The sequence below is a fragment of the Aulonocara stuartgranti genome (genome assembly GCF_965226115.1).
Source record: "Aulonocara stuartgranti genome assembly, chromosome: 6".
NCBI classification, from domain to species: Eukaryota; Metazoa; Chordata; class Actinopteri; order Cichliformes; family Cichlidae; genus Aulonocara; species Aulonocara stuartgranti.
Genome location: NC_138944.1, coordinates 39,059,085 through 39,077,254, shown reverse-complemented (window position 1 = coordinate 39,077,254; position 18,170 = coordinate 39,059,085). Strand labels below are relative to the sequence as shown.

General features: G+C 43.1%; 1 protein-coding gene across 1 annotated transcript in view; it reads right to left on the bottom strand.

Annotated features, from left to right (window-relative positions):
* Positions 1–7,840, bottom strand: part of gtpbp2b (GTP binding protein 2b) — a 30,058-nt gene extending 22,218 nt beyond the window's left edge. Inside the window, exons 1-3 of the mRNA XM_082536489.1 lie at positions 7,442–7,840; positions 5,634–5,660; positions 1,127–1,311 (exon numbers count right to left, since the gene is read on the bottom strand). Coding sequence (XP_082392615.1) covers positions 1,127–1,311; positions 5,634–5,660; positions 7,442–7,630 — 401 coding nt within the window. The 5' untranslated portion in view covers positions 7,631–7,840. The remainder of the gene's footprint in view (positions 1–1,126; positions 1,312–5,633; positions 5,661–7,441) is intronic.
* Positions 7,841–18,170: the final 10,330 nt, after the last annotated feature.

Genomic DNA, 18,170 nt, shown 5'->3' with positions numbered 1-18,170 from the left:
TTGTGGCAGATTGGATATAAGCCTGGACTTAAAGTGCAGAGTCCAAAACAACACCCTGGTTGTGAACTTCTGGGGAAAGTGAGAGGAGGCGTCTGTCTGCGACAATGAGTGGAACACCAGTTTTCCACAGTAGGGCTTTGGGGGCCAGAACCAAGAGATCAGTTTTATTACTATTGATGCTGAAGTAGGTTAGATGACATCCATGTTCTGAAGCAATGCAGACATTTGACAAGCAATTGCGGGGGGAACTGGGTGGAGGGTTTGGTGCTGAGATAACATTGTGTGTAACAACACAGGCAGAGACCATCTGACAAACTGTGTTGGGTTGGAGAGGTAGGACTGAAAGCAGGAGATTACAGTACCAGTGAGGACAAGATATCTGGATATATGTGAAAGCTGGATGGTGTGAGAACAAGTGCCAAAAGCTGCAGAAAGATCTGGGAACTTGAGGATACTGATGTGGCCAAAATCATCTGTCATGATGTCATTAGCTATTTTGATAAGAGTAGTCTCAGTCCTGTGGTGTGTTCTGAAGCCAGACTGTACGGATTCATGGAGCTCATGGTTTGACATATATTGATGGAGTTGGGTGGCTCCTTCCAAACTTTTATGTCATGTCAAGTCATGTCACCAGATGAAGCACTGTTGCTGATAAATAAATTTGTTAATCTAGTCCTGATGTTTTTGTTAACAGTTCAGTTATTCAGGAGGGGCTCAGATAGGCCGATACTACTTCACATTGAAAGGAGCCAGCTGAGACTGTCGCCTCCTGGATAGTTTTCAGGCTAGGCATGTCCAGCATAGACCCAGGACCTACTGGAGAGATTACATCCAACAGATGGCCTGGGAATGGTTCGATGTTTCCCCAGAAAATCAGGGTCAGTAATCTACATGTTACACTGATCCATATTATGAATGAAGCTTGCTAACCAAGCTTGCTAAGCTTAACAGATACTTAGCATGCCACCCTGTCCTCCAAACATAGTAATTTCTGGCTGCAAAAGAACCAGCATGACACTAACATTGTGGAGTCCAAAACTAATGAGTGACACCAGAGTGAAGACACTTATATATATTCTTTGGTGACGTCTTAATGTCAGCAAATAAATTGTACAAGATGACCTACTTCTCTGCCATCTTCTTTAAAGTGTTGAGTGAGGCCTTCATGTCAGCCTCAGTCAGGCCGACTAGCAGACCATTGTCTTCTACTCCTATCTGGTAGACAGCTTCGCCACGGCCCTCCTGCAGTCGCCACTTCAGCTGTGTGGCCAGATGCTCAAAGCGGTACTGTGTGGGGTTGACCAGCTTCAACTACAGTATAGAAAATACATAATGATACAGGTAGTAAATGGCCACAGTTTAACTAGAGCACTGCTTGCATAGGAGTTCTGAGGTAAAATAAAAAAAGTCAGCTACACTAAATCCAAGATTTTCAAAACTGAAGGATTTAATTCTTTAATTCTGATTCAGAAAGTCCTGATTATATTCAATTTAATTTTGACTCTGTCAGAAACATATACTTATGGTCATTTATCTTGGATACGTACCGTCGAAAGCACCCTCGAAACCTTGTAAATTACAAATATTTAATTCCAAACTATGTGACACTTTTTCTGCAATAGAGAAATAGTGTAAATCTAGGTATATAAATAAAGCTAACACTTCTGAGACCTCATCAGCATCACAGCAGATGCCATTGTGTCAAAGTAACTGATGATTAAACACAGAAAAATATGAAGGAGATTTTCCTGGCCATGTCTTTTTATAGCAGATACCCCCCCAAAGAAAACCATGAATCAACATATAGACATTACTTGTACAAACATTGATACTACTGAAAGTGAAAACCTACATAAGGGTTGTTGTTAATGTCTCTGACCAAACACTCAGAAACAGACTACAGGGTGGGCCATTTATATGGATACACCGTAATAACATGGGAATGGTTGGTGATATTAAAGTCCTGTTCAAGTTACGTTGAAACCAAGCACACCATTGTTTTTCTTGTGACATTACCAATAAGTTTGATGTGTCACATGGCCCTCTTCCTATTGAAAAAACAAAAGTTGTATCCAAGATGGCCGACTTCTAAATGGCCACCATGGTCACCACCCATCTTGAGGAGTTTGCCCCCTCACATATACTAATAACAGGACTTTAATATCACCCACCCTCTAGTGGTATGTGGGAAGTCTGCCCCACAAATTTTTAAGATTAAATAATATACCATGTTCTGACTGAGGGATTTCTGAAAAATTAAAACGTACAGCTGTGCTATCACTTCCGACATAAATGAAGTCAGAAAACTAAACAGCAATGACGTTTGTAAGGTACTAAAGCTGGGCTAGCGTGCATATAATGATGTGCTATGTGATGGTTAGCATAATATAAACACAGTGAAGTTGGAGGATGAACGCTAATCTTTTTCCATTCAATAAAAGTTAATGTGAGGGTTCCCCATGGTTAGGGACCAATACAACTGCATGGCAGGATGCTGTAAACAAACCAAACTTTAGTCAGGAGAACAACTGAGATTATCCATCCACAATATGAGGTTAGTTTTACTGCTGCATGGGCTGGGCTGTAGTTATGTCATAAGGTTTTAAAAACTGAGCTTTAAAATGAACAGTGGTAATAAAAACGGAGAAAGGCCGACAGTGATCACAGCCTTTTTTAGGGGCTTGTTCATATTAAAGAGAACAAGATCCAAAGCAATAAAACATGTTAAAAACACAACAGCCTTAATAAACGCAGACCAATTTGGACCTGGAAGTAGGGTTCATACTAGGGTTGGGCGATTGGACGAATATATCTACTATCGACAATAGGCTGAGCCCATCAGCGATCGTTTTTATAAGAGCGATTTATTTATTTGTTTGCCCATGAGTAAGTTTGCTAATAATGATGGAGCTAACACTGTTTTAACTCTTTCATCTGCGAGCAAATGCACCCTCCTCAGAGTGTGCCCAAATGCTTGTTGATGGAGCTGCAGAAGCTGGTGATAGCCTAGCATACTCAGCCAGATGGTGGACACGTACCTGCTCATGCAAGTTATGCGCGCATAACACGTCTGTACAAGCAGCACACTGCTTTGATTACATCCTTAGGTTTACCTCTTTCATCCAGTTAAAAGCCAAAGAAATCCCAAATTGGCGAGTTTATACTTAATTTTTTTTTAGTGCTGTCAGCTTTAATGTGCCATCATCATGACTAACGCGATTAACAATTAACCCATCTGGAGCGCAAACTGAGTCAAAATCCCTGAAATGTCTCTGTCAACACACTTCAGGCAGTTCGTTCAAAGGTTTTTCATTCTGCTGTCCAGATTGGTTGAGCGTGTTAAAAATTTTAATCACGTTAATCGTGACAGCCCTAATTTTTTGGGGGGAAATTAGTTTGTCCATGTCAGTCCGTGCATGACTACATTGCTCTGCCCATCAAAAAGTCTGCGCATGCGCGGATATTTTGCCCATCGTCGATTATTGGACTGACGAGGTGGTACTCATTGTGAAAATTTTGAGAACCACTGCTCTAGTGGGCCCTGCCCAGCACAGTGGAATCCAACTGGCATTTGCCATAGAAAATGCCATAGAATACCAGAATTAGCAGATCCACCACTGGCAGACTGCAGTTTTCACAGATGAGAGCAGAGTTACCCTGAATACATGTGACGGTCTAATTCAGCACAGCTATCCAGCCCATAAACAGATGACAGAGATAAAAAATCTGATGTTTTTAAGTGGGCAGTAATCAATTTTAGGAACTGTAAGGAGCTTAGGAAGAAGGATGCCTTTATGCCATTAGGCTAAAATCAGACAAAATTCGGGTTCCTTCCTGCTGGTTCACCAAGTTTATTTCAAAACTTTGAAGATATTTTAGGAACCTAAAGAAAATACCTATAATAAGAATATACAGCATTTAACAACAACCTCACCACTGGGTGACAGTTTTGATGACCACATTTTTAGTGTAGTTATCAATACCTTCCTAGTATGTTAAGCATTTTATTAGCCCACTGCTGAATTAATTATTCATAAAATGGTTAAAAATATGGAATCACCCAATATTTGTCCATTTATGTGCACGAACTAACTAATCAATCTAAGATATGCAACATAATTTTCCTAGTCTTTTCCACAATTATTTAATCCTTTCTCAGATAGCTGTTTTTAGTAGCACCAATTGACTCTTATTTTTTTTTTTTTTTTTATTTGTAGCCAAACATGCTCTCTGTCACACAGTTGCTGCTGGTGGTAATAAGTTGGACTTTCTCTTGAGTTATCACATTCACAAGATTTTCTAAAAACTTGACATCTGACCTTGAGGTCAAGGCTACTGAGATTCAAACTCATTCGAGACTTTTAGCAGACATCAAACTGAAGCTAAATCCCTTCGTTCATGAGTTATCGCGTTCACAACCTTTTGTGTTCACGCCATCTGCTTGCTCATCGCCCAGCAGGTGATGGCAAGACCTTTTATGGCTGAGGGTTAAAAAACTTTAACAGCTTACAAATGAAAAGAAGTTCATCACATCATAATAGCTGACCCACATCCACCCATCCACATTAAGGGGACGGCCGTGGAGCGTGTGAGCAGCTTCAAGTTCCTGGCAGTCCACATCTCCGAGGATCTCATCTGGACGACCAACTACTCCAAGCTGGTCAAGAAGGCTCACCAGGGCCTCTTCTTCTTGAGGACTCTGAGGAAGAACCACCTGTCCTCAGACATCCTGGTGAACTTCTATCGCTGCACCATCGAGAGCATCCTGACCAACTGTATAACAGTCTGGTACAGGAATTGCTCTGCCTCGGACCGGAAGGCGTTGCAGAGGGTCGTGAAAACTGCCCAGCGCATCGCCGGAGCACCACTTCCTGCCATAAAGGACATCTACAGGAAGCGGTGTCTGAAGAGGGCTGGGAAAATCATCAAAGACCCCAGTCACCCATCACATGGACTCTTCACCCTCCTGCCCTCTGGGAGGCGCTACAGGAGCCTCCGGACTAAGACCACTAGGTACCGGAACAGCTTCTTCCCCACAGCTGTCAGACTCCTGAACTCTGCCTCCTGACATCTGACCCACGTTAACACACGGACTGGACATACACACACACACAACCACCTACATACACACACAATGGACAACTGTACCCTCAAACACACAATAATAACATGGACTGAACCACCACTCACAACCACTAGCACTTTATATAGCCTCTTAACTGCACTACTGCATAGTTCTGTGTAAATAATCATACGATAATTTTTAATTCTACAAGTGTTTACAACTTGCATAGTTCACATTTCTGTATAGCTGTATATCTCATATTTCTGTATAGTTTTTTTTTCATATTTATATCCTGTTCATAGCCTGTACATACTTATAGTTATAGCATATTCATAACATACTTCATACCGTGTACATATTACATACCGTAATAGACCCATTTCTGTAATATACTCACATATCTATATCATTGCTAATATATATTGTAATATATCTATATCATGGCTAAAACACTTCTGGATGGATGCAAACTGCATTTCGTTGCCCTGTACCTGTGACATGTGCAATGACAATAAAGTTTAATTCTATTCTATTCTATAATTTGGATAAGAAACAGAAGGTTAGTTACCTTATATTCAATGTTCCCTTCTTCAGCCTGGAAATGTAGAGAAATGTAGGGATAAGGTTAGTTAACACATTAATGATATGAACAAAACTGTTCTAACTATAACATAGATCATGTAGTCAAAGGTATGTTGCCACCCTGGCAACAGTTTTTCAATTTTCAAATCCAGAAGAAAGTGTTCAACTCCCCAGAATGTTGGTAACAGAGACACTCAGCCGTCATTCATCACTGCCAGGATGAACTAAAACACTAGAAGTCGCCACCCAGAGAGGTCACTGTGGGTGTGTTTCTCAACAGCAGGTATATAGCATATAGCAGCAGAATTGTGTCTCAACTACTTGTTTACCTACAACATGCTGTTGTCAGTTTCATAGTATAGGTCTTAGCATATGTATTGACTTAATGTGTTTTCATGTTTGAAAGGTTTTCTTTGTATTTGTTTGTCATCTTATACAGTCAGAAAAACACATACATATATCTCTGAATCTGCAATTTGTCATATTTATATGCTGTATTCTACTTATTGGAGGGCAGATTACTCTTTATATACTCCTTACATCTTGGATCTTTCTCTGTATTAGACATACAGACAAAAACTAAGAAACAAAATGATTTAACTACATCGATCTGCTTTTTTCAAGATTTAGTGGACAACCTCAAATTCTGCTTTTTCAACTTTTCAGGGCCTGACATTTTTTGGGCCATTTTCTTATTTTCTTCGCACACTTTTCATTAATCTAGTAATGTATGTATTCTGGATGTATTCATATATGTGTGTGTGTATTCTCATTAAAATCTTGCTAATGTATTTATTTAAGTGAAGCATCAACTCTAAACAAACACTATTACTACAGTCAGGTTTCCAGATGTGCTGTTACATATCACTGTGTTAAGAAAACGTACTTTTAGCTAAACATACTTATGTGGCCCCTCCTACTGCATGCCCTTTTCTGCCAACCGGATTTAATAATAATAATGGATTGCATTTATATAGCGCTTTTCGAGACCCCCAAAGCGCTTTACAACTCCACTAATCATTCACACACTGGTGGAGGCAAGCTACAGTGGAGCCACAGCTGCCCTGGGGCAGATTGACAGAAGGGAGGCTGCCATATTGCGCCATCGGCCCCTCTGGCCATCACCAGTGGTGAAGTGTCTTGCCCAAGGACACAACAACCAAGACTGTCCAAGCCGGGGCTTGAACCAACAACCTTCCAATTACAAGACGAACTGCCAAATCTTGAGCCACTGATTTAGTGAAATCCTCCTGCAATTTCAGTTTCCTGCGATAAATTACATTGTGATTAATCACAATCTAATGGATTGCTCAGGCCACTTCCTTTATTAAGTGGATTAGTATCTCAATTACTAGTCAATTGCCTTTGCACTGCGTACTTCATTTTAATATGTTTTCTCAACGGTTTGCTATTCCATATATCTCCCACCATTCTTAACTTTGCTCCAGTCGAGCTAAAACGTATTTGACTATTATAAAAATGTAGAAAAAAACACAGATTATTTTGCTGAATTAGTATTGCTGAATTCTTCACTTCACTTTATGAGAATGCGTCAAAATCTCTGGCCTCTGCGTGTGGAATGAGTTTCCTTCAAACCAGACAGCGGTAAAATATTGTTGTGTAAAATCAAGGTCATATAAGAGTATTTTCCGCCATGTTATAGGTAGCTGTATGGTGTAAACAAAGTGTAGCCGCAAATAACCTGCGCTCGACTATGGTTTGCTACAGTATCACTAGCTAGCTTAGCGGGCTGGAGGTCCCATAATCATGCCCAGGCTATAGAAGGGTAGCTACCTCCGGTGGTAAATACGGCGGTGGCGTTTTGTTCCTGTTGTTCTTTTTGTTCCTCCTTCTCTTTCCTCTTTTGCCTCTTCTCGTTCGCGACTTCTTCGACGTTATCCTATCATTATTACCCGAACCTGATCCCTGTCTGTCTCTGTTGTGTCCGACTGACACTGCACCACCTTCGGACAAATCCACCATCGCTAATCTTGGAGTGTCAGCTCCTAGCTTAGCTTGAAAGCGTAGTTTTCCGTGTAAGAGCAACTCACGGCAGTCAAGTAAAATGTAACACTGCTCGGCGTTGTAACATCACAGCGTATAAAACACACGGCCTGTGTGTGTGAAAACCTACAGTGAAGGATGCTCTCTCCTCAGCATCCCCACAACAGTTGGCAAATCTACTCACGTTTCCGGCTGCAACTTTCAAAATATTTCAGTGGGCGTAACCAGAAACGAACCTAAACTTCAAAATAAATTCATTGTTTGTTTAATGTTATAGTGTAACTTGTGTACTTTTTTTAATTTATTGTATATTTTGAAAGCTTATCAGATAGTTGCTGGGGTAAAACAGTCCATAGCACTGGACAGAATTTTTTCCTTAAGTCCGTTACTCTAATAAAGGTAAAAGAGATGATATATGAGCAGAATTCCAAAAGAGAAGCATGAAGGAAAATAAATATCATGGTCCTGGGTCGGTGACCCAGTGTTTTTGGTTGTTGTACTTTTTCTTTTGATATTGTTATGTATTATGCTGTTGTGTTTTGGTTTCCCAGGGTTTCGTTTGTGCTCTCTCTGTTTGGTGTCATCCCTGCCTGTACCGCGGTAAAGTGAGCCGTCATTTGTGAGCCGCGGTCAAGCCAGCCGCCTCCTATCCGCCGCATAAATTTCCTTGCGCTTTTACACCACTCTTTACGGTAGCGCCTTTTCGCTTTATGTGCCGATTGAAAGCCTATACCCGCGCACACGTGCGCGCGCGCACAAATTACAATGTAACGTCCCGATACAGTCAATACAATTATGGAAATGTCAGAAATTCATTAAAAATCATCCTGAGTAGTTGATGTACAACTTTCAACACATCCCCCCTCTGGGACACCTACTGTACCTGTGTGCCAAGTTTCATCCAGATTTACTGTAGAATTCCTCAGAAATTAAAGGAAACTTATATTCAATTCAATACAGTCAATACAATAGAATTATGTCAATTTTCAGAAATTCATTAAAAATCATCCTGAGTAGTTGATGTACAACTTTCAACACATCCCCCCTCTGGGACACCTACTGTACCTGTGTGCCAGGTTTCAGCCAGATTTACTGTAGAATTCCTCAGAAATTGCAGGGTACTTGTATCCAATGCAGTCGGCCAATACAGTAGAATTATGTCAATTTTCAAAAATTCATTAAAAATCATCCTGGGTAGTTGATGTCCAACTTTCAACACATCCCCCCTCTGGGACACCTACTGTACCTGTGTGCCAAGTTTCATCCAAATTTACTGTAGAATTCCACACCCCCACCTTACAGAAAGCAGAGAAACAACTGCCGAGGTCATAACTTAGGCGCTGTAACAGAGAAAAAATGTGATGTTTTGGCTTTTACGACTAGCTGGGGACCACTAGAGACTATAAAAAGCTGAGCAACCCGTCACCATTTTGAGACATGTGCCTGACCCTCTGGTAGCATCTCTCCCGTCCGGACGTTGTAATGCTCTGACTGTTGAATTGTATGGAAATAAATGATTGTTGATTGAGCATTTATACACCGAGTATTGTCCCTCCTTCAGCCCAAAGATTCAAAGAATTGGGAGATTTCAACAACTTGGTGCCGTGTGACCCGGATCTTTGGTGTGCTGAGGAGGTGCAGATTTGGCTTTTTGGTGAGATCGTGGGGCAAGGTGAACAGAAGGCCGGCCTAAAACAGAAAGGTAAGCACAGCCTGTTGTATTATAAATACCAAATGTGCATATTGGGCTTTCCAAATTAATCTGTTCACTGAGTCACATGTATTTTCACAGTAAATTTGTCGGTGTCTGGTTTTTGGCGCAAGATACTAACAACATAAGTTGAGGCTGAATTCCAGTGTGTTAAATAAACTGCTTCTACCGAGAAACTAATAAGATACTACGTTGAGCTAGTTGCAGCCACTTTACCTTCCACATTTAATTTTGTCTAAGACTGGCTTCTGTAGCAATAATACATTAGAATTTCTTCTGAAGACGCGGCCATTAGTCCAGTACATTGAAGTCGAGGTTTGAAGTTTGTTTATGGTGTCGGTTACGTCCTGGCTCTTGCCGGCTATGAAATAGAAGTTGATTTAAGGAAAAGCAGATGCTGGCTTCACGGTGCGGTTGAACGCTGGCAACGCGAGAGCGAAACACGTCCGTAGGTTTGGTTTATGATACGGCCGTGTTCTGGTGGTGCGGCCGTGAAGTGCAGTAGTGGTTGGTGCTAGTTTTAGTACATTGAACAGAGGTTTGACGGTGGTTTGTGGCGTCAGTCGAGTTTTTTTTTTTTTTAAGGGCTGCGGTCATAAAACAAAGTAAAATTTTACTTGCCAAGAAGTACATAGAGCAAAACCTATGACTCTAGGTTAAAAATCATCCTGAGTAGTTGATGTACAACTTTCAACACATCCCCCTCTAGGACACCTACTGTACCTGTGTGCCAGGTTTCAGCCAGATTTACTGTAGAATTCCTCAGAAATTAAAGGGTACTTGTATCCAATGCAGTCAGCCAATACACTACAATTATGTCAATTTTCAAAAATTCATTAAAAATCATCCTGAGTAGTTGATGTCCAACTTTCAACACATCCCCCCTCTGGGACACCTACTGTACCTGTGTGCCAAGTTTCATCCAAATTTACTGTAGAATTCCTCAGAAATTAATGGAAACATTTATTCAATCTAATACAGCCAATGCACTACAATTGTGTCAATTTTCAAAAATTCATTAAAAATCATCCTGAGTAGTTGATGTCCAACTTTCAACACATCCCCCTCTAGGACACCTACTGTACCTGTGTGCCAGGTTTCAGCCAGATTTACTGTAGAATTCCTCAGAAATTAAAGGGTACTTGTATCCAATGCAGTCGGCCAATACACTACAATTATGGAAATTTCAGAAATTCATTAAAAATCATCCTGAGTAGTTGAGGTCCAACTTTCAACACATCCCTCCTCCGGGAAACCTGCTGTACGTCTGGGCCAAGTTTCAGTCAGATTTACTGTAATATTCTTCAGAAATTGCAGGGAACTTATGTTCAGTGCAAGAAAGGCTGAAAGACGACCACTACTGAACAAGACACACAAGCTGAAACGTCAAGACTGGGCCAAGAAATATCTCAAGACTAATTTTTCTAAGGTTTTATGGACTGATGAAATGAGAGTGAGTCTTGATGGGCCAGATGGATGGGCCCGTGGCTGGATTGGTAAAGGGCAGATAGCTCCAGTCTGACTCAGACGCCAGCAAGGTGGAGGTGGAGTACTGGTTTGGGCTGGTATCATCAAAGATGAGCTTGTGGGGCCTTTTCGGGTTGAGGATGGAGTCAAGCTCAACTCCCAGTCCTACTGCCAGTTTCTGGAAGACACCTTCTTCAAGCAGTGGTACAGGAAGAAGTCTGCATCCTTCAAGAAAAACATGATTTTCATGCAGGACAATGCTCCATCACACGCGTCCAAGTACTCCACAGCGTGGCTGGCAAGAAAGGGTATAAAAGAAGAAAAACTAATGACATGGCCACCTTGTTCACCTGATCTGAACCCCATTGAGAACCTGTGGTCCATCATCAAATGTGAGATTTACAAGGAGGGAAAACAGTACACCTCTCTGAACAGTGTCTGGGAGGCTGTGGTTGCTGCTGCACGCAATGTTGATGGTGACCAGATCAAAACACTGACAGAATCCATGGATGGCAGGCTTTTGAGTGTCCTTGCAAAGAAAGGTGGCTATATTGGTCGCTGATTTGTTGTTGTTTTGTTTTTGAATGTCGGCGAGGATTCCGCACGGCACTCCCCTCCATTCACCTCGCGAATCTCCGCTCTCTTCCAAACAAAGTCGACGAATTACTGCTCTTAAACCGGACTAACAAGGACTTTGCACGCTCTGCTGCCCTCTGCTTCACTGAAACCTGGCTCAGTGAGCGAGTCCCAGACGCTGTCTTAAATCTGCCGGGCTTCCAACTTCACCGGGCGGACCGCGAAACAGAGCTCTCAGGGAAAACAAAGGGTGGTGGAGTCTGCTTCTACATTAATGAAGGTTGGTGTACTGATGTCACAGTGTTACAGAAACACTGCAGCCCACACTTGGAAAGTTTTCTCATCAACTGTAAACCTTTTTATTCACCGCGGGAGTTTTCTTCCTTCATGCTGGTCGGAGTTTACATCCCTCCACAGGCCAACGCGAACAACGCACTGTGCGAGCTGGCTGACCAGATTACTACCCTGGAGAGGAAATTCCCGGATTCCTTTACAATTATTCTTGGGGATTTTAACAGAGCAAACCTAAACTACGAACTCCCTAAATACAGACAGCATATAGACTGCCCCACCAGGGACAACATCATACTGGATCACTGCTACACCATTCTAAAAGATGCCTATCGCTCTGTGCCCCGGGCAGCTTTGGGACATTCTGATCACTGCATGGTCCATCTTATTCCAGTTTATAGGCAAAAACTCAAACGTGCCAAACCTGTAGTCAAAACTGTGAAGAAGTGGACTAACGCAGCAAAGCAGGAACTGCAGGACTGTTTTGACTCCACTGATTGGACTGTTTTTGAAGCTGCATCTGAGAACCTAGATGAGCTCACGGACACTGTGACATCATACATCAGTTTCTGTGAAGACGTGTGTGTGCCAACAAAGACCTTTTGCACATACAACAACAATAAACCATGGTTCACTCCTAAACTCCAACATCTTCGCAAGGCCAAGGAGGACGCTTACAGAAGTGGTGACAGGGTCCTGTACAAGCAAGCCAGGAACACACTGACCAAGGAGATCAAAGCAGCTAAAAGGATCTACTCCCAGAAGCTGGAAGAACGGCTCTCAGCCAACGACCCTGCGTCAGTGTGGAGGGGCCTGCAGGAAATCACCAGCTACAGACGCCCCCCACCCACTATTGAAGCAAACAAAGACCTGGCCAATGAGTTAAACACTTTCTATTGCAGGTTTGAAACGGACAGACTCCCACGCCCCACCCTCCCCTCCCCAGGGACATTGCTTCAGACATTGACCCCCAACACACCTTCCACCTCTCCCCCCTTCACCCTGCCCCTCCCCAATCAAGACTCAACGACCACCCCCACCCTCCCCAATCCAGACTCAACGACCACCACCACCCTCTCCAACCCAGACTCAACGACCTCCACCACACCTCTCACCCCCCTTTCCTCCTCCCTGAAACTAAGAATACACACTCAGGATGTGAGCCGACTATTCCAGAAACAGAAGCCCAGGAAAGCCCCCGGACCAGACGGCGTCTCACCCTCCTGCCTCAAAACCTGTGCTGAACAGCTGGCTCCCATCTTTACTCGCATCTTCAACAGATCCCTGGAGCTGTGTGAAGTTCCCTCCTGCTTCAAACGCTCCACCATCATCCCTGTTCCCAAGAAACCCACCATCACAGGACTGGATGACTACAGACCTGTCGCCTTGACGTCTGTGGTCATGAAATCCTTCGAACGACTGGTGTTAGCCCATCTGAAAGACATTACAGGCCACCAGCTGGACCCTCTGCAGTTTGCCTACCGGGCAAACAGGTCGGTGGATGATGCAGTGAACATGGGGCTGCATTACATCCTGCAACACCTTGACCGCCCGGGAACTTATGCCAGGGTCCTGTTTGTGGACTTTAGTTCGGCTTTTAACACCATTGTGCCTGAACTTCTTTCCTCCAAACTCTCCCAGCTCAGCGTGTCACCAGCTACCTGTCAGTGGATCACCAGCTTCCTGACAGACAGAAAGCAACAAGTGAGGCTGGGGGAGATCACCTCTGAAACTCGGTCCCTCAGTATTGGTGCCCTCAAGGATGTGTCCTCTCACCACTACTGTTCTCCCTCTACACTAACGACTGCACCTCCAATAACTCTGCTGTCAAACTCCTAAAGTTTGCAGATGACACCACTGTCATTGGCCTCATTCAAGATGGTGATGAGTCTGCATACCGGCAGGAAGTTGAGCGGCTGGTACACTGGTGTAGTCAGCACAATCTGGAGCTGAACACTCTTAAGACTGTAGAGATGACAGTGGACTTCAGGAGACATCCCTCAACTCTGCTCCCCCTCACCATATCAGACAGCCCTGTGTCGACTGTGAAGATCTTCAAGTTCCTGGGTACAACCATCTCCCAGGACCTGAAGTGGGAGACCAACATCAACTCCATCCTAAAAAAGACCCAGCAGAGGATGTACTTCCTGAGACAACTGGGGAAGTACAGTCTTCCACAGGAGCTGCTGATCCAGTTCTACACTGCGGTCATTGAGTCTGTCCTGTGCTCCTCCATCACAGTCTGGTATGGAGCAGCCACTAAACAGGACAGGAGCAGACTGCAGCGGACTGTACGGGCAGCAGAAAGGATCATCAGCACCCCCCCTGCCCTCCATCCAGGATCTGTACCTCTCAAGAACCAGGAAACGGGCAGGGAAAATCATCGCAGACCCCTCACACCCTGCACACAGACTTTTTGATCTGCTGCCCTCTGGCAGACGGTACAGAAGCCTGCAGACCAGGACCACCCGACACAGGAACAGTTTCTTTCCCCTCGCCATCTCCCTTCTTAACAGTTGACCTGTCACACTGCTCCCACTGCCAGACTGCAACTGCACCTTATGTACATTTTGTAGTATTCATTCCACCTCATTCATTTCTGTATTTTATGTATATAAGGTTAGATTCGTTATTTATAGTTGGTTTACATAGCTTTGTGTATGTATGTGTAATGTGTATATATAGACACTTGTGTGTGTGTGTGTGAGATTTACATTGCTGTGCTTGAGAGCCACCATCTACCGGAACCAAATTCCCTGTATGTGTCTGCACATATACAGTACTTGGCCAATAAACACGATTCTGATTCTGATTCTGATTCTGAGATGTATATTTGTGAATGTGGAGATGTTATATTGGTTTCACTGGTAAAAATAAATAATTGAAATGGGTATATATTTGTTTTTTGTGAAGTTGCCTAATAATTATGCACAGTAATAGTCACCTGCACACACAGATATCCCCCTAAAATAACTAAAACAAAAAAATAAATAAAAACTACTTCCAAAAACATTCAGCTTTGATATTAATGAGTCTTTTGGGTTCATTGAGAACATGGTTGTTGTTCAATAATAAAATGATTCCTCAAAAATACAACTTGCCTAATAATTCTGCACTCCCTGTAGGTCTGTTGACAGAGCTCTGTACAGGTCTGCTCGAGCTGACCTGAAAAGGGGTCCCACCTGTCCAGCAACAACACATGGCATGGAATAATAGACATCATAAACCACAGAGGCAGAACTGTGAAAACAGAAAACCTGAGTGTGCAGCTAGCAGAGGACATAAACAGCTTCTTCGCCCGCTTTGAAACACCACAACAGCAGCATTCATCTGCCTCAGCCCTGCTCCCATCCTCATCCTCACCTGGTTCCTGCACCGCTCCATTCACTGTAACGGAGCACGATGTCAGATGAGTGTTCCTAGCAGTGAACCCCAGGAAGGCGTCCAGACGGAATACGTGGTAAAGTGCTAAGACCATGTGCCCACCAGCTCACCCTCATCTCCACCAGAATCTTCAACCTCTCACTGGATGAAGCAGCCATCCCATCCTGTCTAAAATCAGCCACAATCATCCCAGTGCCAAAGAAGTCTCCCATCACCAGCCTGAACTATTATTGCCCTGTGGCCCTCACACCGGTAATCATGAAATGCTTTGAGAGACTAGTCCTTCAGCACCACCAAGGATTACCTCCCCCCAGAATTCGACCCCCACCAGTTTGCATACCGTGCAAACAGATTCACAGAAGATGCCATCACCCTCCACTCGGTGCTGAGTCACCTAGAACAGCGGCAGAGCTACGCCAGAATGCTCTTTGTGGACTACAGCTCACCCTTCCACCACTCGCCCATTGAGAGCCTACTAACTTACTGCATCACAGTATGGTACAGCAGCTGCACTAAGGCGGATAGAGCCACCCTCCCAGCATGTTTGCAATGAGTAGGAGATGCTCTGTATCTCACTGTACAACTGTATAGTGACAAAGGTATTGGGTTCTTTTCTAAAAATTGCTATAAACAGAGGAACCCAAACTGATGAAAAGTGGCGAATATTTTTTTTCAAATGACTATTTTTAGTGGTTTTTTGATATAGAAGCAGAATGACAGAATGTTAAAAGAAGTTACTTTTAGTCACTCTAAGCTGGGCATTGCGTTCTCTGGCTGTTCAAAGCCATGGAACTTTAGACTTTCCAAGCAAATAATGATGGCCATACTGATGTTCTTTTCAGTACATTTTACTTTATGTTCATTTTCATTTTTATGATGTTTCTATTTTTACATAATTCCTCCCACATAGCAAAATTGGTATGGCCTGGATCTGTCCCACACAATGTGCTTACACATGGCCTGCGTACCGCAAAGAATGACGGCCCTATGGTGGCCCAGATCTGGTTTACCAGAGGTGGCCCACACATGAGCCAGCACAAGGCCAGTTGCAGACACACTGCTGGCCCTGTGCTGGCCCAGAACAGTTTCAGCTCTGGCCCCAGATGTCAGCCTAATGTGTACCTTAGCCATGTAAGCCATGTAATAACAACATGTGCTGGAACATAATAGTGCAAAAGTGACATGACGAAACTCTGTTCAGACAGTGAATGGACTGATTCTTATACAGCACTTTTTTACTCACCCATATTACTCAAAGTGCTCTATACAACATGTCACATTCACCCAATCAGGCCAAATGTGGCATGCCATCACATAAACAGTGCCATCTTACCATGCCAGAAGTCAGCCAGCAGTGCCGGCTTGACACCAGATCCAGGCAAGACCCGTCTGCTATGTGGGATGACTTGTTCTTTTGGCATTTTAGTTGTGGATTATGTTTGGACTGTGTCTCTTGCCCTTTCAGTATTGTTTCCTTGTGCTTCTAAGTGTCCCTTTGTTTCTTTTTAGGTTATGTAGTATGGGTTAGAGATATTTTGTATGTTGTTTTTGTTTAATAAATCCGCCTTTTGGATTATTCCCTGATGTGCCTGAGTTCTGTTATTTAGTGTCACTTTGAAAGGACACACATCCAGCATTGACATATAATTGTTCTTTCAATTTTTGATAAAGATTACAGTAAATCTGGATGAAAATTGGCACACAGGTACAGTAGGTGTCCCAGAGAAGGGATGTGTTGAAAGTTGTACATCAACTACTCAGGATGATTTTTAATGAATTTTTGAAAATTGACACAATTGTAGTGCATTGGCTGTATTAGATTGAATAAATGTTTCCATTAATTTCTGAGGAATTTTACAGTAAATCTGGCTGAAACTTGGCACACAGGTACAGTAGGTGTCCCAGAGGGGGGATGTGTTGAAAGTTGGACATCAACTACTCAGGATGATTTTTAATGAATTTCTGAAAATTGACATAATTCTATTGTATTGACTGTATTGCATTGAATACAAGTACCCTTTAATTTCTGAGGAATTCTACAGTAAATCTGGATGAAAATTGGCACACAGGTACAGTAGGTGTCCCAGAGGAGGGATGTGTTGAAAGTTGGACCTCAACTATTCAGGATGACTTTTAATGAATTTTTGAAATAAACATAATTGTAGTGCATTGACTGTATTGCACTGAATATGAGTTTACTGTGATTTCTGAGTAATATTACAGTAAATCTGGGTAAAAACTGGCCCAGAGGTAAAGTAGGTGTCCGAGAAGAGGATTGTGTTGAAAGCTTGGCATCAACTTTTAAGAATGATTTTTAATGAATTTTTGAATATGCAACCAGACTGTCACGATGGCTGTATTGGGCTGTTCCATTGTAATTTGTGTGCGCGCGTGCGTGTGACTGTTCACGCGCGTGCATGTGTGCGCGAGTCTAGGCTTTCAATCAGGATATAAAGCGAAAAGGCGCTACCGTAAAGACTGGTGTAAAAGCGCAAGGAAATTTATGCGGCGGATAGGAGGCGGCAGGCTTGACCGCGGCTCACAAATGACGGCTCACTTTACCGCAGTCTGCCCAGGGGCGGAGCGTGGGGGTGGCTTACTGGGCTTAAGCCCGGGTTGTTTTGTCAGAAGCCCGGGGTCTTTTGGAGTGTAATTTTTTCATAGTTAGATGTCTGGCTGACAACTGTATAAAACAAAAAGTACACACAATATTCGAAGCACATAGTGCACACTGTGGGAATTTACGACTGTGCGTGAATCCCCCCTGATATTGGTATGATCCGAGCTCAGGCACTAAGTGACTGAGCGAGGGGGCGGGGCAGCTGCTGCCTGTGTGCGCTGTTGGAGAAACGGAGCCAGCCATACTAAGGAGAGCTTAAGTTTGACCAGTTACCAAAGAAAATCATTCATACCGTACAAATAATGTAAATATGACGGTGCATCACGAAAGATTGATATCAAACTGATCACTTGACCAATATTACGTTACTCGCTCTTCAAGTGAATCAACGAATGGCGAAATGAAAAGCCGAAATGCTATTTTTTTAGAGTCTTCGCTTACGTGTGTTTATTTCATATTTTCAGTTCTTA